This window comes from Phaseolus vulgaris, chromosome 4 (assembly GCF_051622355.1).
Source record: "Phaseolus vulgaris cultivar YP4 chromosome 4, ASM5162235v1, whole genome shotgun sequence".
NCBI lineage: Eukaryota > Viridiplantae > Streptophyta > Magnoliopsida > Fabales > Fabaceae > Phaseolus > Phaseolus vulgaris.
In genome coordinates this window covers 8,046,182-8,057,691 of record NC_143501.1, presented here as the reverse complement: position 1 = coordinate 8,057,691, position 11,510 = coordinate 8,046,182, and the positions used below count along the sequence as shown (strand labels likewise).

Here is an 11,510-nt window from a genome sequence, read left to right as displayed (position 1 = left end):
CCTATATTTTAGAGATTATACATATCTCCACATCCATATCTATATCATATTAGTGCTCGTTTCAATATACCTGCTACATAGGACATAATACACACATCTTTTCACCTCAAAGGAAAAAGACTTTTTAAAGAAAATATTATTTGAATTTTTGATATTATAACTATACAAATCCTTAAAAAAAAAACTATACAAATCCAAATGAATAATAATAACAAAATAACCAATCTAGTTATAATCTAGATTGTCACCCTCTCAATAAATATGACTATATTAGTTTATTCTAAATGAAACTAAAATTAAATTAATAACTTTAAAGATATTGAGATTAAAATTTAAATAAGAAACCAAAAGTTGTTTACAAGAATGAATTGGAAAATCAACACGTGTATTTATTCCGCCACATGAGATGTGTGCACTGATAAGCTTCCAAAATCCACAGAACGAAACCCAAACGACCAAATTTCACAGTTAGGTGACTTCATTTCCAATTTCACCTACCAACGTGCACTACTCTTCCTTCTCAGAAGCCATTTGAGAGAAGAGTTCAGAAATGGGTTTCTACACGAGCTTGATGGAAGAGATAACGTTCTACACGGGGCTGTCTCCCACCGCGTTTTTCACCGTTTTGGCTATGATGGTCGTCGTTTACAGAACCGTGAGCTCCATGTTTGTGTCCCCCGAAGACTACAACAAACCGCCCGTTGTTTCGGCCAGAGCTCACCCGCAGTTCGACCACCCCGAACCACCTCGCCAACCGGTCCAGTTGGGTCAAGTAACGGACAGGGAATTGCGAGCCTACGATGGTTCCGACCCCAATAAACCCCTTTTGATGGCCATCAAAGGCCAGATCTATGACGTGTCCACCGGCAGGTACAGCTTTATGAGAAAGTCACTTTTGTTTTTTGATTAGAAATAACTTATATTGAAATTAAAAAATGTATTTCCATAAATTTAAGATATTGTTTAAGAGATTTAGGATTAAAAAAGTGAAAAAAATGGAGTTTGAGAATTAAGGGAGGAATAACTTTGACTGCTACTTGGAAAAGGGAATAAGAAAGAAAAGAAATAAAATGGTTTAGAAAGTAGAATGTGAAAAAAAAAATTCTATAATTATGGAAATCTGTTTATGTATTGGTTATTGATTATAGAAATCTCTTAATATACATTTATTATGGATTATAGATGATGTGAATGTTCTATATGGTCATTGCTCGAGAATAACTCGTCATATGCTCATATATCTGAGCAGTGGATTGTTCTTATTCTAGGAATATCTTGTTAAATTTTAGAAAACTGTAAATCCTATCTTGTTAAGTCATGGGATTGATGGCTACTAGTTACCGTATTAAGATCAAAATTTGAGTTCTTATAACTCAAAACTCTATAAAGTTCTCACAAAGAGACAAAATTAATTTTCTTTCAAAATTTTATACACCCCTCATTGCATGTCTATAATTGAAATAATGCCCGTGCTCTCAACTCTTTAACCTGCTGAATCATCTCCTTCCTAATTAACCCCATTCGGTAAAACCAAATCAGTACTTAAGCAGATAAGATAGACAAATTTATTGTGATCAAAGAAACATTACCAATATAAACCTTCAGTCTATAACTTGAAATTCTAGCTTAAGGATAGAGGGATTTCAAATATTATATCCAATCTTTCCAACTTCTCAGAGATTTTGAATTTCGTCTCATCCAAGTACTCAACCTTTTTATACTAGGCTTGTGTTCAAGGATTTTGTGTCCAATACAAGAGAAAGCCTTTTAACAAATTGGGATTATTATACACGGGGGCTTAAATTTTGAGAAACTTCTCTTATTTTCTTTATATTGGTCTCCCTAATAATATCTGGCCTAGCCCAAGAATATAAAGTATAATAGTCCATTCCACAACAGTGGAAAAGAAAGAACAGAAAAATGAAGGGAAGAAAATGGAGAAACTATTTACCTTGAAGGGACGTTGGAAGTGATTGTGAAAAAGCTAGACTCTAAAAATGAGAAGAAAGAGGATGAAGTGAATAAAGTGCGGTAAGGAGTCATAAAGAAAACAAAACAAGCAGTTTTTTTATATGTGTAACCACCAATGTTTGAAACTTGCATATCAGAGAAAGACGTGGCATGTGAGGGTTACAGGGTAGACGATGGCATAAAAGTGGAAAAAAAAGTGAGGACAAACAATTTAATGCTTGAGTTAAACAAAGAGAAACGTCTAGAACAAGCTAACAAGTGGTTACTTGGATTGTGACGAGTTAAAACACTGACCTAGCCTTGAGACTCTATGCTTGCCTTCGAGCCTTACTGAAAAAATGATTTGTTACTTGTCATATGTCATCTTGTGATACATTTCACTCACCTCTTGAAACATTGAGTGTGTGCTTACTTGGTTTGAGTGACGACACTGACAGACTTTACTTGATTATGAACATGCAGGAATTTTTATGGTCCCGGAGGACCTTATGCAATGTTTGCAGGAAAAGAGTGTAGTAGAGCCCTTTCACTTCTGTCTTTTAAACCTGAAGACATTAATGGGGACCTTGAAGGTTTAGGTGAGTCAGAGCTTACAATTTTAGAGGACTGGGAATTTAAATTCATAGAAAAGTATCCAAAGGTTGGTGTGCTCATTCCAGAACAAAGAACACAGCAAAATGAGCTCACAGAACAAGTTCAAGACAATTTGGAGAATCCTAATGAATACAAGGATGAGACAAAATAGAAACCGTTATATTGTATAGGTTGGTTTGTAACCAAGGGATTTCTATAGGACTCCTGAATCACTGATAGTTCCAAAGTACTGCTTGGTAAGTAGTAAGAACACATTGCAATGCATATTTGTCCAGTGGATGGTGGTCATTATTTCAACATAAACCTCTTGCAATGGATCAAATACATGTTGCATTTGGCCATATTTACACATCTCCCAAACTCATAAATGTAACTGGATATCGAAAAGGAAATCTAGTTATATTATGGCTTGTTGTACTCACTATTCTGCCTTTGTAATTACCACTTTTTGGTCGTTTTTGTAAAACTTGGTCCCAAATTTGCGTGTAAGACTGAGTTTGTTTAATAGTTGGCTGCACTCTTCATATTTTGGTGTTTATTGCTGTCCCATCTTCTTAGCAAAGAGTAAGGCACATCCCTTTTCCCCTCTTTACATTATTATTCTATTTTCTAGAATTATTTTCTTTAGAATATTATTTCTGGATAGATTTAAAGTATGTTTAGTTAAAATTTAATATTTGTTTCCAAATTTTAAATGTTTAATAGTGAAAAAATAAGAACAGAAATATAATAAATGAAATATAAAACGACTTAACATATATACTTGTAAAACTAACGGAACCTGATCCTCTCATGCTAGCTTTTTCTCTAACCCTCTTTTGTGTATCTATAAGGTTGGATCAAATCTAAAACACAAGTAACATATTCCCTATGACTATAACAATGGAGAATATGTAGGAATATAACCTTTTAATAATATTTTTTTTATTAATTAATAGGAGAAATGACTAGACATTGTCTTTCACTTTTATTTATGAATTTAATAAATTATAAATATTATGAAAAATATATGTTAATAGTAATTTTCACTTAATATAAAAACATAAGAATGCCACTTTGTTTAGAAGTGAATATTGTGTCATGATATACACGGCAAATATAGAAGTGTTAACTTTTTAAGTTTGGAATATTCCAATTACTTTGCAAGTTTTAACTCAAAGATGTCAATTTTTTTTTCTCCCAATGTGATTTAACATCAAATTAATCCACAAAGATTAGTGTTCTAGATTTTTTAAAATTCGTAATTTTTTTTAATATAAATCCTTTAGTTTTTCTAAAATATTTGATACGTAAATATAAACTTTTTTCTTCTATTTAATATAGATGGACTTATATATAAGGCGTTGAATTTTTCAAACACTAACCGAGATAAAAAAAATGTAATCAAGTACATATGGAACAACACAGTCATATTTTCATTCATTTTGTTTAAAAATATGAATAATAAAACTAATTTGACATTTATTTTCTAAAAAAAACGATTCCAATTTTATTCAAATACTTTTTATTAAAAAAATAATATTCACTCCCAATAATTTGATTATTCTCGTTTATTAATTTTATAATAATTTAAATTTTAAGAAAAGCATTTAAACTTATACCTATAAAAGAAAGCAGCGGGCACAGCACTGCCACGATTGCGATGAATAACCAAATTGTGAATGTGCGGAAGAACTTGTTCCTTTACTTCTTCTTCTTCTTCCTCATTTTGCCGAGAAGATTTTCTGAAGAAAGGGTTGGAAAATTCCACAAAGCGTAGCAATCAACGAAACCAAAACAAATTCAATTCCAATCCGGTCCAGCGAAATGGATCATTACAAGGTTCTCGGCTTGCACCGAACCGCGAGCAAAGAGGAAATCAAAACCGCTTTCAAAACACTAGCGTTTCAGTTCCATCCGGACAAGCATTCCCAATCTCCGAGGGCGATTAGGGAAAACGCCACAATTCGATTCAAACAGGTATCGGAGGCCTACGAGGTCCTCATGGACGACCAAAAGCGCGCCGACTACAATTTCCGGCGGAGCTCGGGCGCCCGCGGCGGAAACAACCACTATTCTCAGTATAGCTACGGATACAGTAGGAGCGGGAGCGGGAACGAGTACAAACCTAGGTCTGGTGGCGGCGGCGGCTTAGCTTCCAATTTCGAAATGGCTCTTCGGATTTTGACGGCGCGGTCTTCACTGCTCTATCTCGGCTTCGCAGCGTAATGCACTTTCCTTTCCTTGTGATTTTGGTTGTGAATTGCTGTTCGTTCGAGTTAAAATTTGATGCTAGGAAGATCTACGAGATGGAGGAGATTGTGCTTGTTAATTGATTCAGAATTTGATTGTTAAATATACTACCGTGGCTTCTTACATGCGTAGGTTTTATGTACTTTTTTGTGTTTATTTTATCTAAAATGGTTATCGGCTGAATAAGTTTAATATGCATGCGTGTCCATGTAAAATCTTTTACATTGCATACCAATTGGACATAATTTTTCTTATGACTTTTAATAGTTTTTTTGAGTCAACAAACTTGTTATAAGCATGGAAGTAAGTAATTGGATATCAGTATAACTTTTACACTTTCGGGGTATTTACTATTTTCTCTTACTGAATTCATGAGGAACAACATTCTCTGCACATTCTAACACTTTATATTATTGATTAAAGTTTATTGAAAACTCTTATGGACAAAAGTACCTCAGTATGATTCCTACGGTTTCTAGCTAGAGCTTTCAGAATCAAGTTTGTTTATTTATAGAGAGATGTATTTTATAAGCCCTAGTTAGTTGTTCTGTTATTTTTTCAAATTTTAACTAATATGTAATCCTGGAAGTTTGTATTTTCATCAACCGATCTCGAGTACCACCAACAAATATTTCCTTGATTTTTACCTAAGATTCTAGGCAGTTTTATTGAATCTCTTACATTCCCTTTTAATAACATTAGACTAATTAACGGTATACAACCCCTCAGGCTCAAGCCTTTTAAGGCAAAGAGCCTAATTATACTCGGGTTTTTAACGAATTAAGGGTTAAAAGTTAAAAGTTTGTTAAGTCAAACAATATCGGGTCATAGCTGACTAGTTTATTTTAAACAAGGAATAGATAGATAACAACCATTCTAAAATGACTTGATGTTTCAAAACAACGTGTTTTAGAAAACTAAACGTCACTCCTTTATGTACATGACACATAAGTTTCTCGAAGAACACCTAGGCTCGTAGTCACATAGGTTTATGGAAGAGTCACCTTTCTCGGAGTATGTTCGAAAAAGTGTATTTGAGGATCTGCTACTTGTATTTTTTTCTTTGGATATAGTTACACCTATTGTATTTTGTGACTTCTTCATGGTTGTTCCAATTCTACCTATTCCGTATTGTTTATAGGCTTATATAAATATGATTTTCGAATTTAATTGTTACTATAATTGAGTGATAGTGGTTTTGAGTGACTCTCTTGCTTATCCAACCTTGTATGATGATTTATAGTCCATTGAGAGTGAGTTGATTTCCTTACAAACTATTTCTTCATCAAACACATGACATCTTGGTTGAAAACAACCTATCTTTTATTTATTTTTATTTTCTTTATGTATGCATTTCATTATTTCTTGGCTTCTCTATTTCATCTCTTCATCAATTACAAATAAAATTTGCTTAGAAAATTCCAAGATTTGCTTGATCACATTCCCTATTTATCTGCAAATTCACGAGTAAGATTCTGCACACACACACACACACACACATATATATATATATATATATAATGGTTGTTTCAAGTTTAGATATTTCATGCATTTCATCTTTAAATAATAAATCAAGGTACATCTTATTGAAAGTAACTTAATCTCTTGATCTACACTCCCTAAAATTTTAATTATTTTGAATATATTATGCTTATCTTTCATTACTTTAACTATTTTTTTTGTGATATATAGTTGCCTATACCTGGATATTGGATATTTGAATGAGATACATGATGACAGAACACCTAAATAATGTTGATGTGATACTTTGGCACCTCATGATACTCAAGTTCCTATTAGTCTGAACATAAATGAGCTGTATCTAGATATATGCATGATTGAGGATAGATAATTCAAAAAGGATATTTTAAGGGATGTGACATAAGTGCTAAATCAAATTTGCTTAAATCTCTACATGTTATCGTCTTTTTTTTATTTGTGAATAACTATCAAGTGTTAAGATTCATTTAGTATAAAAATATCTTTCCAAGAACCTAATGTTAGTTTTTTCCTAGGGCTATATTAGGTGGGATAGTTGTCATTGATTCAAGCGGAGAATCCTTGTGGAGAATGCAAAATTCTGGGGTAAGATTTTAATTTTCTTAGCCATCCAATTTTGCTATACAATATCACAGCTTAACCATGGCCTTTGTTTCATTTTTCTATCCTGGTTTGTTATGTAAGTTCTTATTGAAGCAATCACCTCAAGCTTGGTTTGGTAAATTTAGTCATATTGTACTAACTTTTGGATTGAAACTGAACGAGACAGATCATTCAGTGTTTTATTGTCATTCTTCTTCTAGGAAGTGTGTTTATCTTATGGTCTATATTAATTATATTGTTATTATAGTAAATGATATCCCTATAATTGCTCCGTTAAAAAAACATTTATTTAGCCACTTTCAGACAGAAGATCTGGGTCATCTAAAATATTTTCTTGGTTTTGAAGTCACACAATCAAAAGGTGTCATCATTTCACAAAGAAAATATACTTTTGATATTTTGGAAGAGTCAGACGTGACAAATTGCAAGCCCTTTGATAGTCATACTCATATGGACTCAAACTAGAAGTATATGAGAGACCAAGGTGACTTTTTTCAAACCCACACAGATATAGAAGGTTGGTGATAAGACCTGATCTTTCTTATCTAGAAGGAGTTGAGTCAATTTGTGTAGAACCCTCACATTGATCATTGGAATGTTGTGATTCACATTCTTAGATATGTAAAAGGGAACTTAGGACATGGATGGTTGTATGAGAACAAGGGAGATACTTAAGTCTTTGGGCATTGTGAGGCAGATAGGGCTGGTTGTCCCATTGACAAAAGATCTACCACATTATATTGTGTATTACTTGGAAGGAACCTTGTATCTTGGAAAAACAAGAAACAAAGTGTTGTTGCTTGATTTAGTGCAGAAGTTGAGTATAGATGTATGGCCCTATCTACATGTGAAGTTGTGTGGATTAAACAAGTCCTTCCAAGAGTTGAAATTTTGTAAAAATGAGTAGATGAAGTTGTATTGTGATAACCTGACAGCTCTTCAAATTACCTTCAATCTGGTGTTCCACAAGAGAACTAAACATATAAATATTGATTGTTATTTTGTTAAATAGAAGCTGTTAAAGGATCTTATTAGAGTTTGTAAGCTCTAATGAACAACTCAAACATTCTGGCTAAATCTCTAAGAGGATCTAAGATTCAGTTTATATGTTCCAAGCTTAGTGCGTATGACCTATATGCTCAAGTTTGAGGGCAAGAGTGTTAAATTTATATGTACCCAGCTTTAGGATTAGAGTTTTAGACAAAATGTCTTGCTTCTTTCTGTATCTTATATATTTACATTAATAAGAAATACAGCAGCGTAAGAATATACACTGTTTTTCTATACATCTTATTTGTTCAAGTGGTCCTTTGCACTAAAATTTATTTTGTACTCAGAAATCTTTTGAAGATGCCATGAAGTCCGTTGAGAAAGCGAAAGCGTATAGAGAAGATAACATGAAGGAACGTCCTTGATTGAATCTGTTTCTCATTTCATTTGTCACCTGAAAGCTTCTTCATGTTTAATGAATGATTGTTGCAAAGAGTATTTTAGTGCTATTTTTAATGTGACTGTTCCATTTGTTGACTCCAGCTACATTTCATATTTATTGCTCAGGAATTTACTATGTAATTACTTGTTTAGCATATGCCTGATACTTTGTAACGTACGAAATTCTTGTAAATAGAGCATTACACCAGTATATACATAGGGCTTGATAGTGACTGGGAGATCATTGGCACTTTAGCATGTTTATCATTTTTTTTAATCTAAAATACGTCATTTTTTTCTATTGTTTACAAAATATTTATGCATTTTACATATTTTTGTTAGGTAAATTGTCATTTTATATTATATTATAATCAAAAAAGTAAATGCTCAATTATGACGTTGTAAGTGTTGGTTAGTTATGGGTATGTTTAGAAAATAGTAGTAGTAAACTGAACAGTATATAAAATAGACTAAAAGTCACTTATTTAGAAATTAAAAATGGGATGGGACTGGGACATTTTTCATTATTGATGTAATATAAAAAGAAATCGAAATTTCATTACTGTCAATTAAATTTCATTATAGATCATTAAATTTTAAACCTTTCAATCACCATTTTGATTTTAAAGTCACTGCTAACTACTTGTGCTTATAATTTTAATGATTAAAACGAAAAGCTTTTCTACGTTACAAAATCTACCGTTCAATATAATGAATTTTTTACAGAGCAATATAACACATAATATCCCTAATAGCTCAGAGTAGAAACGATTTATAAAACGGAAAAATATGTTTGATAGAAAATTGTTCTAAACACTCTACCGAGTTAGCATGTATCTTATTCAATTTACCCTGCCCTTAGATATACTTAAGTGACTTAAGATCTGTATGATAAACACTTTAGTTAGTAAGTAATGTTCTTAAGTGGGACACAAATGAGAGAGCATAATGTCCTTTATCATAAATGGAATATTTTAAGGTGGTTTTGAGCTTTTAACTAAAATATGAAATAAGATTACCATCTTGAACCAATCCTAAAGGCATCACACACTAGTTTGGAAGATTTCGAAAAATTTGAAAGAACTAAAATAGAGACATATGTTAACTTATCTTTTAGGGTTTAAAAATATTTTTCTTGTTATAAAAATTACTTAGCCTATGGAAGCTATGGAGTTCTCCTACATTTTTGATGGTGAACCATTCTTGATTGTCTCTATGTTTTTATTTTCTCAAGGTCTACATGGACACTATCTTTATCTAAAATAGTACGAGTTGTTTTAACAAGATATTTATTTCCGTGCTCAACTACCATTTTTTGTTGAGGTGTATAAGCACATGAAGTTTGATGAAGAATATCATGAGAAGACATAATTTTTTAAGAAAATGAGAAAGATGCTCATGTCCATTATCACTGCGCAAAATTCAAAGAGAAATTCCAAATTGATCCTTAATTTCATTCTAAAAGATTTGAAATATAGAAAATAATACACTGCTAGGAAAAGAAATATGAACGTGTTTCTCTAACTCACATTACTCACACGATAAACTTGATAAACTAGACAAACATAAAATAAATTGTTGCATTTTGGTAAGACTAGGATGATCCAACCGAGCATGAATGAGAGATGGAGAATTCATAATCGAGCCAACATGTGCAGAGATCTATAGGTGATAAAGACCATGAGACTTACATCCAGTGCTAATTATCTATCCCAGACTCTGGTCATGTAAACAAACAAAATCTTTGGTGAAGAAATAACACAACCAAGGGAACAAGTTAGACGACTAACAGATAATAACTTGAAGGAAGACCCAAAAACATAAAGAACATTATCAATAGATAAAGAATGAAGGAGATGAAAAATACCAACACCTTGGATGAGAGACCCTTGAGCCATTGACCATGACAACAGATAGTAAATAACTGGAGGTAGACAGAGAAGAGAACAAAATTTATTACCAACAATGTGATTTGTGGCACGAGTTGAGAATCCAATGACCAATAGAATAAGAGTGAGTGAGGTTGGAAAAAGATGTACTTGAATGTGAGAGTTCTGACAATCATATCATTTAAGAAATTCATGAAAAATAGCAGGTTGGGTTAGGGTATCTGATGAAGTAGGATCCACAGTAAAAGGTTGCACAGGAACTGTTTGGGTAACCACAACAAATCTAGGAGGACAACTGATGGAGGATCATCCAAGGCACCATACACAAGAATAAAGACAGAAGAATTGTTTGTATAAATAGTACAACACTCATATATATGACTTTTATTTTGAATTACTTTTAAAAATATTTTGTAGATGAATCAAAGACACTATAGAAATCATCACTTGTCACACAAACAAGGGTCTCTAGAATATATTTAGAGGATATACACGACCCTCCTTAAGTCACCAAACCTCACCATATTTAAGCTTGCTTAACTAGGGTTATGGTAGCTTAAAGAGCAAGCTACCTTCACTCTCTTCATCTATAAATAGCTCAAATAAACCTCATGTATTCAATTGCATTAATTGAATGAAGTATTTAGAATTGAAACTCATTCTCTCCCAAATCTTCTTTCTTAGAGAGCCTTCCAGGCCTAGTGAAACCTTAAGAAAGTTGGCCACACCTCTTTCTTCTTCATAGCACCTCAAACGCTCTCAAAACCTCACCATTTCCTCTCCTTTTCGATGCAAACTTCCAACCAATTTTGTTGCCACTCCATGACTTCATCCAACCACAAGCTTGTATTGTATCAATAACCATGTAAGGCATGCCACGTTACACCTGTCAATTTTATGGTCATGTTTGTCACAATGGTCACACTTCTGACGCCCTTTGCATTGATGATAATTGACATAATTAATATAAATAGATAGATCATGCATAATGGTACTGGAAGAAGCCATAGATGACAATGACAAATCTAGTCACCGGCCAATTGGCGACAATAATGACGATTACTCCAACGAGGCTCCGACAACGACTTCGACGAGGCTCAAACAAGGTGGTGGGGCGACGACTAAAAAACACCAATAAACAATGAGTTCACAACATATTGAACCCTAACACTATATTAAAATATAAAAAAAATATATAGAATAAATCGCCTTATGTACAGTAAATAATTATATTTATATATAAAAAACATAGAGAAAATATAAACTAGGCTAGATAGATACACAGGTAAA

The 11,510-nt window shown here is 32.8% G+C and overlaps 2 protein-coding genes across 2 annotated transcripts; both read left to right on the top strand.

Moving 5' to 3' along the window:
• Window positions 1-365: 365 nt before the first annotated feature.
• Window positions 366-3,089, top strand: LOC137837096 (membrane steroid-binding protein 2). Its single transcript, XM_068645953.2, has 2 exons — window positions 366-870; window positions 2,434-3,089. Exons 1-2 carry the CDS (start codon window positions 551-553, stop codon window positions 2,714-2,716), a joined length of 603 nt encoding a protein of 200 aa, XP_068502054.1. The 5' UTR covers window positions 366-550; the 3' UTR covers window positions 2,717-3,089.
• A 1,096-nt stretch (window positions 3,090-4,185) lies between these two features.
• On the top strand, window positions 4,186-8,570 carry LOC137837095 (Chaperone DnaJ-domain superfamily protein). The gene is made up of 3 exons (XM_068645952.2): window positions 4,186-4,769; window positions 6,813-6,882; window positions 8,238-8,570. Exons 1-3 carry the CDS (start codon window positions 4,372-4,374, stop codon window positions 8,313-8,315), a joined length of 546 nt encoding a protein of 181 aa, XP_068502053.1. The 5' UTR covers window positions 4,186-4,371; the 3' UTR covers window positions 8,316-8,570.
• Window positions 8,571-11,510: the final 2,940 nt, after the last annotated feature.